This window comes from Notechis scutatus, chromosome 1, assembly GCF_049901735.1.
Source record: "Notechis scutatus isolate UNSWTSFEM ecotype Mainland chromosome 1, rNotScu1.2, whole genome shotgun sequence".
Lineage (NCBI taxonomy): Eukaryota > Metazoa > Chordata > Lepidosauria > Squamata > Elapidae > Notechis > Notechis scutatus.
Window position 1 is genome coordinate 75,886,824 of NC_142009.1, and position 16,399 is coordinate 75,903,222.

At 42.6% G+C, this 16,399-nt stretch overlaps 1 protein-coding gene across 3 annotated transcripts in view; it reads left to right on the forward strand.

The window, feature by feature from the left end:
- The first annotated feature begins 7,812 nt into the window (after window positions 1-7,812).
- The window catches only part of TRIM67 (tripartite motif containing 67), a 42,216-nt gene continuing 33,629 nt past the window's right edge, over window positions 7,813-16,399 (forward strand). For 2 of the 3 annotated variants that reach the window (XM_087968107.1, XM_087968112.1), the window contains exon 1: window positions 7,953-8,981. In XM_087968107.1, the coding sequence (XP_087824233.1) occupies window positions 8,046-8,981 (936 nt within the window). In that variant the 5' untranslated portion in view covers window positions 7,953-8,045. Of the gene's footprint in view, window positions 8,982-16,399 lie in introns of all 3 variants that reach the window. The other variant, XM_087968117.1, reaches the window with a different exon arrangement.

Below are 16,399 nucleotides of genomic sequence, written 5' to 3' on the forward strand. Positions count from 1 at the left end.
AGACATAATCTCCTGCTTAGATTTATTTTTGGCAGCTGCCTTTATTGTTTAATATTATGGATTTTAATTATCATCCTTTATTGGGTTTGGAATTTTGTTTGTTTTTCTAATATTTTGTAAGTCATTCTAGAGAAACCGGGGTTGAAAAGTGCATATTTAAATATTTGCAAATGCAAATATTAAACAGATAGAAGGAGAAAGGAGAGAGAGAGATTTCCTCAACAAACTCACCTGTTATTTCTTGGACCCACTTGGGGTACATCCCAACTTTTAACAAGTAATTTTAAAAGATGAAAAGCAAAGAAAACAGTTGAGAAGGCAAATCAACAGATTTAGTTAGAGATTTTTTACATATAGAAAACTTGGAAGAAATACGACATGATTTTAGAACTGTTAGAACAACCGTTCAAATACCCTCATTCCAACCTAGTTTTGACAGAATCTTGGCATTTGATAAAACCCTATTCTGGCACATCAAATCTAATTTTTCTCCTTTTGTTTCAGTTCAGTGTTTTCCCTTGTTGGGTAATGAACTGTGATAATCATTTAATATAAATGATAAAATCATTGCTGATCAAGCAGAAACCCACTAAATCCTCTTTGTTATATGAATTGCCTTTAAAAATGTAACCTTATGAGCTCCCAAATGAATCTGCCCTAAATGTAACTAGCAACTATTTAATCTGTATTTCAGATTTTGTCAAATAATGGAGGGTGGGGGGAAAAAACCCCACTTAAATTCTTGCAAGAGAAAAAAGAATGCAAAACGAGGAGAAATCAGTTGGAGTTTTAAAGATCTTTTTTTTAAAAAAGACCACACACACTTAGAAAACAGCTGTTTCTTTGTATAAATCTAATCTGTGATGTGTTTGGCCTTTTGTCCAAAGGGCCAATTGTTCCTCTCCCTGAATCAATGCTTTGATTACCAGGAAAAAAGGAAAAAAGGTCTCTAAGCAAGTGATCAGATCAGAGTTTCTAAGATAGAAAAGAATGGTTTTCCAAAGCAGAGCTCTAGACTAAAGCATTCTGTTGAATTATTTTACAACTTATATACAGTGTTGGGAAAACAGTAAACCTAACACAGAAAATGGAGGCTGCACCTCTCCTTCCCACTCTTTTATTAACTATGACCAGGGTTAAACCCAGTTCCTCTCTTTGCCTAACCCCATCAGACCCAAACTGACCCTCCCTAACTTCAGACAAAGCTCCCCCTCCTGCAATCCCATCTAAAGCAAAGCAAAGAACGGAGGCTTCTTGCACTACAGCCCAAGGATAGCCTTATAAGGCAATGGCAACGTAGAGAAATCCCAACCTTCCATCCTCTGTCAGTTGATGAGCTCAACATTCCATCTCTTGGAATCCGCGATGGATTTCCTCGGTTCTGCTGCCCTCATGAAAAGCCTGTTTGCCTAATAATAAGACTCACCCCAGATATGCTGACAAGTCTGGGGTCCTTGGTACTCTCTGAGCTTGGTGGTTTTCTTGCAGATGGTTCATTAACAAACTAGGAAACATCAGTGCATTGATGATGTTACCTAGTTTGGTAATGAAACGTCTGCAAGAAAACCACCAAGCTGAGAAAGCACCAAGGACCCCACAGTTCAACCCTGAGCTACAAGTATTGTGTCTTTCATGGTGACCTGCCTAGCTCCCCAAACTAGCCAGCCACTCAGATCCCCAGGATTTCCTGCCTTGTAATCCTCAATTTCTCTCAAAATCTTCTGACTTTCCATTGTTCAAGTCTCTTTCTTATAAAACCGGCAGCCCATGATCGTTGAAATAAACCTGGTTTTTCTTTAATATTGTGCTCCTTAGTTTAGCAAAATTCCATGTCACTTACACGCTTTACATTTTATAAGGTACGGATAGTCCTTGAGTCACGATCACAACTAGGACAGGAACTTCCCCCCACTAAGTGATGCAGCATTGAGTGAGTCATCTCATGACCTCATCCGATTTGATGACCTTTTTTGCTAGTCTTTAAGTGAATCGCCCAGTTATTAAGTGAATCTGGCATCCTCCGTTGACTTTGCTCATCGGTAGCCATCTGGGTTGCAAATGGTGTTCATATGACCCTCGGAAACTGCAGCTGTCAGAAATACCTGCTAGTTGCCAAGCATCTGAATCATGATCATGCAAACCATGGGAATACTGCAGTGGTTATAAGTGGGAGGACCAATCGTAACTCTCTTTTTTGAGTTCTGTCAGAACTTTGAATGGTCTCTGGACACATGGTTGTATTTTTTTAATTTATTTTTTATTGGATTGCCAATTTTACAGATATAGTATAATGTAACCTAGGAAGAACACGAAATGGGTCATATAAGAAAAAAAAGAAGAACAGGAGAAAGCTAAGAAATTAAAACTTTTTAAAAATAATCCTTTGCAAATCAAGGCATTCCAGGAGAAAGATATGCCATTATGTGGAAATAGTGCAGAGGTCCCCAAACTTAAAAACTTTAAGACTTGTGGACTTCAACTCCCAGAATTCTCCAGCCAGGTGGAGAATTCTGGGGACTCCTGAAATGGGACACCCACCCCCACCCCCAAAAAGAAAGAAACTTCAGCCTGCTTCTTCCAATCTGGAAGTCATTCCTTGCATTTAATCTTTTCTCAGGGTTTAAATTCTTTGGCTTTAGAATTTTCCATTCAGCTTTTCCTTATCTCACCTGTAAAATGTAGAGATTAAAGTTTCGGTCAATTAATTGGTCTGCTTAATGAGCATCACCTTATATTTAAGCACACCTTAAAACTTTAATTAACCAGTGACATGGACAATTAGAAATGGTTCCAGAGCCTGGAACATCATTTTCTCCATCACTGGTTGCCCAGGAAAATTGCTTCTCTTATCTGGTTGATTGAATTCCATGCACACGTTTTGCTGTGTTGGTGTAGGACAAGGGTCTTCAAACTTGGCAAATTTAAGACTTGTGGACTTCAACTCCCACAATTCCTGTGCTAATATGACTGGAGAAGGAATTCTGGGAGTTGAAGTCGACAAGTCTTAAAGCTGTCAAGTTTGAAGGCCCCTGGTGTAGGTAGAATGAAGGAAGGAATTATAGGCTGTATTCTGTCATCAGGTTCTATGTCAGAATGTGCAGTTTTACTATGTAAGACAACCCAGGAACAAACACAGTAAACAGAAGTTTGTATTTTAAATAATGGTTTTATTTATCTACAAAGATAACACGTACTTTAGTCAGACCTCAAACAGCAATCAGCAATTACAGCAAGGAAGCACACACGGAGAGACAGAGAGAGACATCCCAACAGGGCCTCTTCCTATTATATGCTCTTAAAGTGATATCAGCCCAAAAACCTTGCTGACTCCCAATATTACATCATCATAGCAGCTGGTCAACACTTAAATCATTACCCTGACATTCTAGCAGAGGTGGTATTCAGCCGCTTCCAGAGGTGGTATTCAGCAGGTACTAACCAGTTCTGAAGAACTGGTAGTGGAAATTATGAGTAGTTCGGAGAACCGGTAGCAGAAATTTTGAATAGTTTGGAATACCACCTCTGACTAGCCCCGCCCCCATCTATTCTCTGCCTTCTGAGTTCCAGTGGATTGGCTGGGTCTGCTTTTGTTGCCATGCACAGGAGAACGGAGCTGGAAAGCATGTTAGTTGGGTGGGGAGGGAATGGGGATTTTGCAGTAACTTCCCCCTGGAGTGGGGTGGGAATGAAGATTTTACGGTATCCTTCCCCTGCCATGCCCACCAAGCCACACCCACCAAGCCATGCCACACTCACCAAGCCACATCATACCCACCAAGCCATGCCCACAGAACTGGTAGTAAAAAAAAAAAAATGAATACCACCACTGCATTCTAGCATAATATTGCTTAAGAAAGGTGACTCCTAGGTTCTTCCTGTGATTGTAAAGGTTCCCCTGGCCAACTGCAAGCAACTTTGCTTTAGGCCAGAAAACCTTCCCTGGCATTGTTAATGTCTGTTCTGGTTCAACAAGACAGCAATCCTTCACTTCTACATAGAATAATTATTATGAATGTATATATTTATACCCCAACCTTTATTGTTTTTATAAACAAAGTGGTGAACATATCTAATGCTCCTTACTCCTATTTCCCCCACAACAGCAACTCTTGGGAGGTGAGTTGGGCTGAAGAGAGAGTGACTGACCCAAGGTCACCCAGATGGCTTCCATGGCTAAGGCAGGAGTTGAACTCATAGTGTACTGCTTTGTAACTTGGTGTAATTAGGGGAGAACTTCATTTCCACTCTCTTACAATATTCCCACTGTAATTCATTTTGCTAAGTGACAGATAGTGTCTGGAATTCATCTAGCACAGGTATTATTGAGAATTAAACAAGTAACTTAAAATATTCAGGGAACTGCATTGCGTTAAGTTGCTTTACAGTGGCTTAAATGTATAACACTGACCTTTTGGACATCTTCTAGAAAGTGCCTCAATAAAGGACACGGATATAAAATATAGATTAAAAATTCTGACAGCATGAGAGCATTTTCCCAACGTGTATGGATTATGTCACCAGCTGTATTTCTACTGTCATTAAAATACGAATATATACTGTGAGGTATCCCTGGATTTATTGCAAGATGAGACAAAAATGTGAAAATAACTACATTTTATTATTTGGAATGTCATTTTTTCCCCCTGAAAGCAGATTTGTGTTTTTTTAATCCTATGTTAACAATATTACCTACAGATGCTATGTTAAGAACACAAGATGTAGAGAAATATGACTAGGTGTCTGATTATCTTCAGGACCTCTTATCTCCACTAGCAGCAATCCAACCTCATGCCAAAAGAAGGATCTATTTGTCCACTATTTTGTGGATGGGGATAGGCCTGCACATCCTAGGTTTTTTTTCATTCTTTGGTGATTAAACCTTCTTGAATAATCTTCTGCTAGAAAAAAAAATCTCTAAAAATTAGTTATTTTCGAGAATTTTAGGGAGTCTATTCCATATGTTTCAATTGGGTTTTATTTCAATTTATTTTACATTTTTTATACTTATTGTATCTTAAGCTTATTATACTTTTATTATATTTTTAGCCACCAAGAATCTTGCGATTGCAACATCAGAAAAATGTGATTAAGTAAACAAACACAAAAATAAACATGATGAAAAAAATACTCCCACTTTTTTTGTGCTTGCATTTCAAAGCATGTCTTTTCAAAGTTCTCTTTGTCCTTCTCCAGGGATGTCAATGGCACACAATTGTGTTCAAAGGGGTGACAGGCCGATTTTTCATAGATATTAGCAGGAATCCTATTTCACTATTTTTTATATGTTGAAATTCTCGTTGATTGTACAATAGAGAAATTGGATTTTTTTTAAGGATGAATCAATAATTAATATCATACTTGGAGGAAAATCTTGATCAGGAAATCCAGGGATAATCAAATCACTTTATGTCTATGGAGCTTCTCAGTCATCCAGATCAAGGTTGTCCCAAAGGTGTTTTTTTCAAGAGGCAGCTGGATTTTCTCATTTTTCGGCTGAAGAAGCTTCTTGGATGAGAAGCAAAACGTCTTCAAAGAAAAACCAGAAAGTCCACTTGCCTCTTGAAAAAGCACTTTTGGGAAAACCACTTTATGGTTGTAGAAGTTTCTGAATTCTCTTCTGAACACAAGCCTTTACAGCACTGAAGTGATGCAGAATTAATATAGTGAGGATGGAAACTGCAGTATGTGCATAATTAATTTTGGACACATTCATAAAATTTTTAGGAGTTGGAGAATGCCCCATTTCTTTTTCATTCTGGTGCTCAGAGTGGTATGCCAGAAAAAGAGGGAAACGAAGACCAAGTTCTGAAAAGACCATACAGTGGATTTAACCATAGATTATTACAATTCCAGGTTGAAATCAGTTCTTTTCTGGTCTGAAGAAAAGGGATTACTTTGAGTCTTAGCGTTCAAGTTTTTAGTCTTGAAGATGGTATAAAATATATTAGAAATCAATTAAACAATTGCTTCATATATAGCATATCATCTGATGATATCTGGAGAGCAGAATAACAAATGCAAAATAAAAGCAATATTTTGTATTTACCATAGCAGTATATTTTTGACTATATACTGTGTCTCCTTTTGCTTCTTTAGTTTTTAATACATGCACATTTAAAACAAGAAACACTACACTATCTTTTACCGATAAGTATATCTAATTAGTATATCTAATTTATTTTCCATGCTGTTAACATTTAGGTTGCAGTACCTCTATATTGTTTCTAAAGATTAAAAAAAGGGCTTTTTTATTTGTATTAAAAAGAAAACCCTAACAGCTTATTTCTCCATTTTCTAAGACATATGTACAGGAAAGGAAAAACAGATGGGGTTTACACTGTGAGAGATTTCTGGTAATAATTATTTCCAACTCACACACATTCAGCTGTCAACTCTGATTTATTCTCGAAACAAAGCTGGATTTGGTTGCCAGTGATGTGCTTCATTTCTATTTCCTACATCAGGTATGATTGTGTGTGTGTGTGTTTGTGTAAAGTGCCATCATCCAATCACCATTCAGGCTATGTGCCACCTATAATAATGAAAAAGCCACATTTCTCTTTCATTCTTTTAACTAAAGTGCTTGATTTTGTGGTCTGAATTGGTGCTTCAGTGTAACAAGAGAGCTGAAAAACAAAACCAAACAATTATGTTGGGGTCACATTCTAGCCTTTCCAATTTATTCATTTAGAGCATTTCCCCCTTCCCCTCTGGGCATAATAAAACTAATATAAATGAAGAATCTCCCCTGCCCTGCCCTTCCCATCCTCAATCTGATCTCTAAGTAATGGGTTTTTAAGCCATAAACATAAGATATATAAAGACATCTCCCTTTAAATAAAACTTGCTCTCCCTTCACTGTCACACGCAAGTGCTCATCTATTTGCTGGAGAGAGAGAAAAAAAAAACCTACTCCCGCCCCCTTTACGATATTCTCCCCCTTTTTTTTTTTTACTCTATGCAATAGAAATTCAAGCAAGCGGATTATTACACAACGGTATCCACCAAAGGCAAGGAAATTCCTTTGCAATAAACAATAGCCGACTCGTCTTCCATGTCTTTGGCCGTCGCCATCGAGCAAGGTCAGTCCCGCTGCGGCAGCAGCTGCGGAGACTAGGGGAAAAAAACAACCCACCCATCCCTCCCGCCCTTCCTTCTTGCTTGGAGCACGGCAGCTGCAACGCCAAGCGGGCTGATCCGGCCATTGGCGCTGTTGAACTCGACCTCAAGGACCCTTCCTTGCTCAACCGCCGAAATCGCTGTCCATACGTGCCGCGGTGCTGAACTGGACACACGCTCTCTGTTTCCCGCGAGGAGCTGTCCAACGCCTCCTGGGTGCTGAAATCGGATTCCTTTCCAACATCTTTCCGGGGAGAAGACGAGACAGGGGCGTAAGTAGAGGTCTCTCCGGGCCCCGAGGCAAGCCTCTCAGATGGGCCCCACGACAATGGGAAGCGAGCCTATTCCGGCGCCTAGGCCTTGCGTCACATAAGATACACCGGGGAGAGAAACAGCATCAGTAGCATTAGGAGGAGAAAGCGTTCTTGAGGAAAGGCGGAGTGCGAGGTGGCTGGGGGGCGATCGATGACAACCAGATCGAGGCTGCAGAAATCTGGGCAACCTTTAGATGACAGCAAAGAAATGCAGCTCTCTAGGTACCCCTTTGCTGCCATCTAATGGTCGCCCTAATCGGTGAGCGCTGAAGGGTTTTTTTTGTGGGGTTTTTTTTTTTTTTGGCCACTCTCGCCTGCAACCCGCTTTCACCTGCTGTGCCGCCCCCACCCATCGTGCCGCCCCAAGCAAATGCCTGAGCTCCTCTATGGGCACGCGCTGGCCCTGCAGCGGACCGCAGAGGTTCCCCGGCCCGCCACCCCTGCCTCGACGACGTATGCGCCATTGAAAGCAGAGAAGGGCTGCGCGGCGGAATATGGGTCGACAAGGTGGCGGCAAGAGCAGCGAGAAGCCTGACCGCAGCTTGCCGCCTTCGTGTTGATCGCTTTCCATCCTCCCTACTCCGCCGTTCTGGACAGAAAGCAGCCGCAGCTATGGAAGAAGAGCTGAAATGCCCCGTCTGCGGGTCTCTCTTCCGCGAGCCCATCATCTTGCCCTGCTCGCACAATGTCTGCCTGCCCTGCGCCCGCACCATCGCTGTGCAAACGCCGGAGTCCGAGCAGCATCTGCCCGCCATGCTGCACCCTCGGGGCCCCGCGGCAGCGGCAATGCCAGGCGCTGGAGCTCCAAGCGGGCCGGCTTCTCTGGACTACGAGTGCGGCGCCGGCGGAAGCAGCGGGACCGTTGGCGGAGACCATGCAGACAAGGTGAGCTTGCACAGCGAGACGGACAGCGGCTACGGCTCCTACACCCCGAGCCTGAAATCTCCTAACGGGGTGCGAGTGTTGCCCTTGGTACCTCCGCCTCCGGGATTATCGGCCGCGGCGGCTTTGGCGGGGGCCCGCGGGAGCGGAACCAGCTCCTCGCTCACCTGCCCGCAATGCCATCGCAGCGCTTCCCTGGATCCTCGCGGCCTGCGCGGCTTCCAGCGCAACCGCCTCTTGGAGGCCATCGTGCACCGCTACCAACAGAGCCGGGCCGCCGCTTCGGCTACGGCCAAATGCCAACTGTGCGACCGCAGCCCTCCGGAGCCGGCCGCCGTGCTGTGCGAACAGTGCGAGGTGCTCTACTGCTCGGCTTGCCAGGTCAAATGTCACCCGTCCCGCGGGCCTTTCGCCAAGCACCGCTTGGTTCCTCCCCCCAGCCAGCAGCAGAGCGCCCCTACCGGCGCGGGCGGGGCGTGCGGTGGCGGCGGCAGCAAAGGCCCGGGCCCTGTCCGCAAGTCCCCAACGTGCGCGGATCATGAGCTGGAGAACTACAGCATGTACTGTGTGACCTGCCGGACCCCCGTCTGCTATCAATGTCTGGAAGAAGGCAAACACTCCAAGCATGATGTGAAAGCCCTGGGAGCCATGTGGAAACAGCACAAGGTAAGCCTTGCCCACCAGCGGCCTGCCCTGCTCCGCAGGCCAACGGAGGCTTCTGGGTGTTATCCTGCTAAATGTGAAGAGAGGTGCCTCTCTTCTAAAGGGAGTTTATTACGTGTTTATTTATTAAATATTTATGCCATACATCTCACTGTCTCGGGTGACTCTTGGCTACTTCCCAGGGGTGAACCATTTCCTCCCCGAAAACTTACCTGGGCATTCTTCTTGCAGAAGAAGAGCTCAATGCTGAGCTGTGGAAGAAAAGGCAAACGTCATAGGCACTACAAGAAACGCCTCTGAGGAAGTGCAGAGTTTATATCCGATACCATTCGTGGAAGATTGAAATCAGGATGACCGTTGTATTATGTGCAGACTGAGTTTAGCACTGGCGCTTCTCATTTTAGAAAAAAACACTGTTAAGAGGAGAATGACTTATAGGATCTGAGCAGAAAGCAGAGAATTTTAATCAACTGTCCTTATCAAGACATAAGGTGTAAGCAGGGATAAACTGACTTCAAATGGGCATTTTGAAACACTCCTGGTTTGTTTGTTTTTAACGATTAGATGCATGCACAGTTCTTTCCGATCTCTATTGGGCTTCTCTTAGCAACAGGTCTTATGCACCTTTTAAAGGAGTGACTTAATCAGTTTTGAAGATTACTTCAGCATTATTTGCAAAATGAGACTAACACTATACCTTCCCCCTTGCCTCAACAACTCCCCCATTTGTCTCCTCTGCCGTCTGTCACAAAGGTGGATGATTTGGCGGTTCTCCCAAGCAAAGTTTTCATAGCAACTTCAGAGCCACCAATTTCTAGCCTGAGGATAGTTCAAGGTGTCCCTTGTGAGCCAAAAGATTCAGGTCACTGTGAATATTAGGGATTCTTTGGGGGTTTTGAGAAGATACATTCTCAGCAAAGCTTTGTGAGAAAGAAGTTGGCGGCCAGTCACCCCAGAGATTTTAAAACATTGTGTTTAAAACAACCAGTCGGCTAAAACAACCATGATTTTGCACCCAAGTTGCGATACAGCTTAAGCTTACAGAAATAAAGCTTAAACGATAAACAAAAAACGAATTACACATCAGTAAAAAGAAACAAACAGCAGCCAAATTAAATCTGTCTGTAGCAGACAATTTCCCATCTGAATAAAAATTGACTGGCACACAGACACAAAAATGGGGAAAGCAATCTGGCCTTCTCTTAGCAGGTAGCTTCAAAGTTTGGAGCAACAATGGAAAAGGTGCATTCTCAGGTTCCTTCCAAATACACCTCTCTGATGATAGCAGGACCAAGGAGTAGCTCTTCCTCAAAACTCGTAACACGTACTATAAGCGGACTCCCAGATTTGTATGCCAGAACAGGGCTTTTCAAATAACCATCGTCATATGTAGGTCAGAATCTTTCACAGTGAAACAGATTGGTCATTAGTGTATCTTTGTAGAAAGAGCCACATTGTGATGACCCGGGAAGCAGCACACATGTAATAAATTCCCAAACGTAAATAAATTTCCTTTAATGCCTCCAACTTGGCCTCACTGTAGGAATATCCACGACAGACCAGGATAATTAATTACAAACTTCAAGAAGGTAACAAGGCACAGTCCGTTGGAAGAATGCCAACCAAGATAAACCTCAGCCAGAAATAAAACACACTTTGCTTCTAGAAATCCTATGTTTTAAATGCCCCTCATTTATACTATTCCCCCCAGCTGCAGCCAATGAGGGGGATCATGGCCGCTTCCTCTCCCATAAGCCACATTGTTCCCTTCTCTGTTCCTCCCTGCGTGCCCTAGGGTCTGGGTCTTCCTCTGACTGCCCAGCCAGCCTCTGCCCTCTGACTGCCCAGCCTCCTCCACAACCTCCAGAGCCACACTTCCGCTCCTTGTCGGCTGTTCCTCCTCTCCCTCAGAGTCAGTCTCCAACAGGGGCATGACACGTTCCCTGTTCAGGTAGCCTTTGACTTATGAACACAACTGAGCCCTCATTTTTTTTTGCTAAGCAAGACAGTTAAGTGAAAGTTGGCCCATTTTATCACCTCTTTTGCCGAATTGTTAAGTGAATCACTGCAGTTGTTAAGTGAATTATGCAGCCATTAAGCAAAACTGGGTTCACCCATTGACTTTGATTGTCAGAAGCCAGCTAGGAAGGTTACAAACGGTGATCACATAATTCCAGGATAATACAACCGTCATAAACACTTGCCAGCTACCCAGAGCCCAAATGTTAATTATATGACCATGGGAATGCTGCAACTGTTATAAGGATGAAAAAGTGTTCCTCAGTCACTTTTTTGCAGTGCCATTGTAACTTCAAATGGTCACTAAATGAACGTCTGTAAGTTGAGGACTATTTCTGATCAGCCCCACATCCAAGATGTGTTTTGAATAGAAGGTGGATCTCTTATCTGAAATCACAAATAATCCTAAATTGAGTAAAGCAATTGGAAATGATCAGTTGCCTATAGTCGTGTTCCTTTTTGTTTTCCTTTTATTTTCTATCTGATACTAAAATTCAGGAGCATTTAACCATTTGTAGCACAGGATTTTAGACTATGACAAGAATTAAAAGTACTGTATGTTATGCATAGATGGAGCTTTAAAATACTGTTCATATGGTTGTTTTTTTTAATTAAATACAACTATGTTGTCCTTACTCTTAAGTAGATCTTGAGATTGACTTGAAAACCAATTAAGCCCATTTGTCTTTGCTGGGAAGGACAATTATTGATTATTCACTTTGTACTTCAATGAAATGTCTTTCATTGCTAAATAATACATACTTTATACAATGTACGTCCCCCAGGGGACTGCATCAGCTCCTTTATTTAGAGGAAGAGTTGCTTTGACTCTGCATACTCACACAGATACATGCATGCCACGCAGGAGCCTCCTTTTATTGATAAAGTAACATGTCTGGAAAAAAAGCTATTAACATGGTCTTTCTTTATATGTGCTAACTTTGCTTAAGGGGGCCTTTTTTTAAAACTGCAGTGCAATAAAAAATGTCTGCATTGATTGCTCGACAGAGCTTGAGTGGTTGAATGAGGGCTCCCATCTCTTCAGTATTTCAAGACAACCCAACAGCTGTTTCCTTCTTCAGTGTGTGCCTATATGCAGCCTTTCCTCCTTCCACTCTATTATACTAGTAATCATGTTCTATCTTTCCTGCAGAAAGATAAAAAGGAATTTGTATTTTCTCCAACTTCAAAAAGCTACTGAGAGGTTTTTTTTAGATGAAGGTATACAGTAGCTCAGCTTAATAAGGCAAGGTGAGCCCCCTAGTGCAGTGATGGCAAACCTTTTGGACTCGGCGTGTCAAAAAATTTGATTCTGCTGGTGTGTCACCCTTCCCAAATAAAAGAAAATCAATTCTCTAGCTCTCCCCGCCCCCAAATGTAGGTCACCCTGAATAGTGGCATTTGGCAATTCAGGCTGGGCCTGAAGTTGAGTCATGGCCCTTGACTTCAGCTCTAGCCCCACCACTGCTACTCAGAAAAGGTGCCTTGTGCTGTTCCAAAAGGTGTGTGAACCTTTTTGGGAACAGCGTGACTGGCCTTGTGGCCCAGAGCTCCCCAGGATTTCCTATGTATCTTCAGGTTGTGTTCTCTTTTTCTTTACAGGCTCCTGTGGCCTACCCAAGGCTTCCTCTAGGGCAGGGGTGTCCAACCTTGGCAACTTTAAGACTTGTGGACTTCAACTCCCAGAATTCCTCAGCCAGCAAAGCTGGCTGAGGAATTCTGGAAGTTGAAGTCCACAAATGTAAAGCTTAAAGGCACCCTGCTCTGAAATTATACGAGGTCTTTCTTGAAGTAGCTTTTGAGAATGTTTTTTCTGTGGAGTTTGTCTCCAGTCTCCAAAAACTGCACATCCCATTCTTGTGTGATTTTTGGAGGCTATGGAGACCATATAAGAATGGAATGTGCTTTCAGGCAGTCTCCATACTCTCTGGAAGTTATGCAAAAGTGCTGTGCTCTTGCATGGTCTCTGGATTCTCCAAACACTGTGTGAAAACAGAGTGTGATCTTGTGTGACGTCTAAAGGGTTCATGGGCTGCATGAGAGCTCCTCACATTCTTGCACAACCTCCGCAGCTCCAAAAATCACCTGAGAACAGGACGTGCTTTCAAGAGTGGATGTTAGCTTTAGGGGATTGCTGGCATGTTGTGCCGTGTGAGCTTTGACACACGCCATAGGTGTGGTCATCACAGCCAAAATGGATCCCATATGACATCAGGACTTGCCAGGCCCAAACCTAGAGATGAGACAATGAAATCCAGTGGAGTACAATTTATTTGTTTATACCTAATGGACAGAATCTTGCCAAATTAAAGTTATAACCTTCTGATCGACTAGATACATCCTGAGAGATTTTAGGGTGCGGCTGTCCTGAACCTCTTCCTCTCATCCCCCTCCAGTTCAAGACTGTTTAGTCTCTTAATCCGGGCCTCTTTCTGGGAAAGCTCAATGTCTCCCCTTCTGCTCCTGCAGATACACCTTCTTCCATCACATGATCAGGACTTTGCTGTGGGGAGAAATGTCTCACCCTGAGACATTGTGACCTATCCCTGTGCCTGGAGACATGGTGTCATGCCATCTCAAGGAAAATGGCATCTCAAAAGTCTTTGGGAATTCTGCTTCCGAATGGAAATGTACCATTGAGGACTGTCTGGGCTCCTCCTATTTGGAAGGGACCCTTTGTTCAGTCTATCTCCCAACTCCAAGAGCTTTGCTGTAAATGTTAGGAAAAGGATCCCTGGTCAGAATTGCCAGGATGCCAACATTTGGATTTTGTGAGTCAGTGGAGATTTGAAGCCATACCAGTGGGGAGTCTTTCAATTTGCTAAGCCATGCATTTGTTTGCAATTGTCCCCTTCCCAATGCACAGCTTCTCCTCCAATTGCCTTTGAGATTTTATTGTAAAAGAAGGGACAAACATTCATCAATACATGCACATGATTCATAGGCTGGGGGAAAGCCAGTAATATATTTTCTTTTCCGCTTGGGAAGAGGACAAGGGGGCCATTTGTTTTTTGGCACAAAGCCAGGGAAACCTAACAGGGCTAAGCCAAATCACTCATTTATTGTCAAGCTGAAAAGGATAGCAAGTGAGCGCTGATTGGCTGGCTGTTCTTTGGGCAGAGCTATTGGCCCTAAAGGGCAAGCACTGATTGGCCAACAGTTCCCTGCAAGCTCCAGACTTGTAAACATAAAACATTACTGTGCTAATAGCATTTTGATGACTTGAATAAATCTGCAAATCAATCAGGACCGCCCCAGTCAATCTCAGGTTCATTTGTAGTGGTATTGAAAGAAGGGGAAAGATGGAAAATCTGGTGGTTTGGAAAAAATTAAAGGCAAATATATGTTATCTCCACCAACAGTCCCATCAGTGAGTGGTAAACAAAATGCAGCTTTATAGTGAAACAAGTCAGGCATCTAATTAACCCAGCACTGTTTTCATGGCTGTTAGCAGCTCTCTAGAATTTTAGGTGCCTTTTCCACCCTCACGAGGAAGTCGTGCATGGCAAGACAAATGTTTTTTTATGAAGCTAGCGACGTGAGGTATGGCTCTGGCTTGCATAATTTATTCTAATAAAAATATATTTGTTTTGTCATACAGTAGTGTTTTTTTTTTAAATGCAGAACAGTGTGAGTAAATTGTGAGCAAATTCTACTTCACTATTGTGAGCAAATTCTACTTCACTATTGAAGTAGAATTTCATCAGTATGCTCTGTAGTATGAACCCAGGAATTAGCAGTGGAAAGTATTCCCTTTTGTCTCTTAATCAATGAAAAATAAACATTTCATTTTAACATACCAGTGATTGAGATGGGATGAAAAGGTTTTGGGATGAAAAGCTCACTCTATAAACCAGAAAGCCCTTGCTTCAACTCCCATCTGTCATGGACTCACCAACTATAAATAGCCTACTATTTACCAGTCTAACGTGCCCTCTCCTTCCATAATGCAAGGATAATAATCTTGACCTATTTACAGGGTTATTGTAAAGATTAATGAGCAAATGAACATGCAATACTCTTCATGCTTCAAAGTACATTATTATTAGCATGTTATAGGAATGGGTGAGTATTGTCTGTGGAAGATATCTATTAGATTTGGTCATTGGTCATTCTGGCTGAGGTTTATCCTCCTAATATTGTAAGAGATGAGACAGGTCCTTTCTTCCTTTCTTCCTTCCTTCCTTCCTCAGATTCCACTTGGTTGGAGATCAAATGCTTAGTCATTAATTATATTAGTTATCCCTATAAATATTTCCTGCTCTGGAATATTATGATGGCAAATGGAATTGGAAGTGGATCAGTATATACATACAAAACTAAGACACAGTATTAATGTTTTAAATAGGGTGATTTGTTGATGAAATATTTAAAGGTGTGCTAGAGCAGCGGTCGCCAACTGGTGGGCTGTGGCCTGCTGGTGGGCCATGAGAAAATTTTGGTGGGCCGCAGAGAAATCTCACCCCTAGAGCACCCCCACAAAGCAATTAATCCAGGCTGCGCAGAAACACAAGTCTGCACTGCCCACATGGCCCGCGGGAACCCTCCCCGCCCACTCACACCCACTCACTCCTTACCCGGTAAACTTGCCTGCTAAATTGCTATTTTTTTCTTTTTCCAACCATCATCTGTTCTGCTTTGCCGGGAGATTTAGATTAGCTAGGAAGCAGGAAATGGTTGGATTTCTTGCTTTCTAGCTAGTCTTTAGATCTTCGGTTCAGCACAGCCAAACCTCCCTTAGGACTGAAGGTTTGCTTGCAAGCAAATTCAGTGCAGACTCACGGCAAGCAAATTTGAGAGACTGAGCTAGCCGATGGCAGGTAGATAGATCACTGAATGATTCTGTGAGCAACTCAATCTGCCTGTTTTGCCTGATTTTGGGTAAAAGTTGCTCTTTTTTATAAAAAAAATCAATATTTACATGCATGGTGTGTTGTGAGTTAATTTTGTGAGTTTGCTTGCTAGCAAATTTTATGAATTTGCGTGCAAGCAAATTTCATGTGACAGACTGAGCTAACCAATGGCAGATAGATAGATCTCTGGATGAATCTGTGATTCTGTGAGCAACTCAATCTGCCTGCTTTGCCTGATTTTGGGTAAAAGTTGTTCTTTTTTATAAAAAATTCAATATTTATATAAATATGTATAATATTTACATACAAGCCATGCCCAGCCAGTCACCTGACCACCAAGCCACACCCACAAATTAGGCCATGCCCACAGAACCGGTTAGTGGTCCCTGGGATCTAAAATTATGAGTTTGGTGGTCCCTGAGGTCCAAAATGTTGGCAACCCCTGTGCATTTGAAAAAATATATAAAGTTTAAATTGCATTTGATATAATGGTTGTTAAGAGCAATTTATCACAAAGTGCTTCAATGGAAGCAGCATTTCAAATTATCC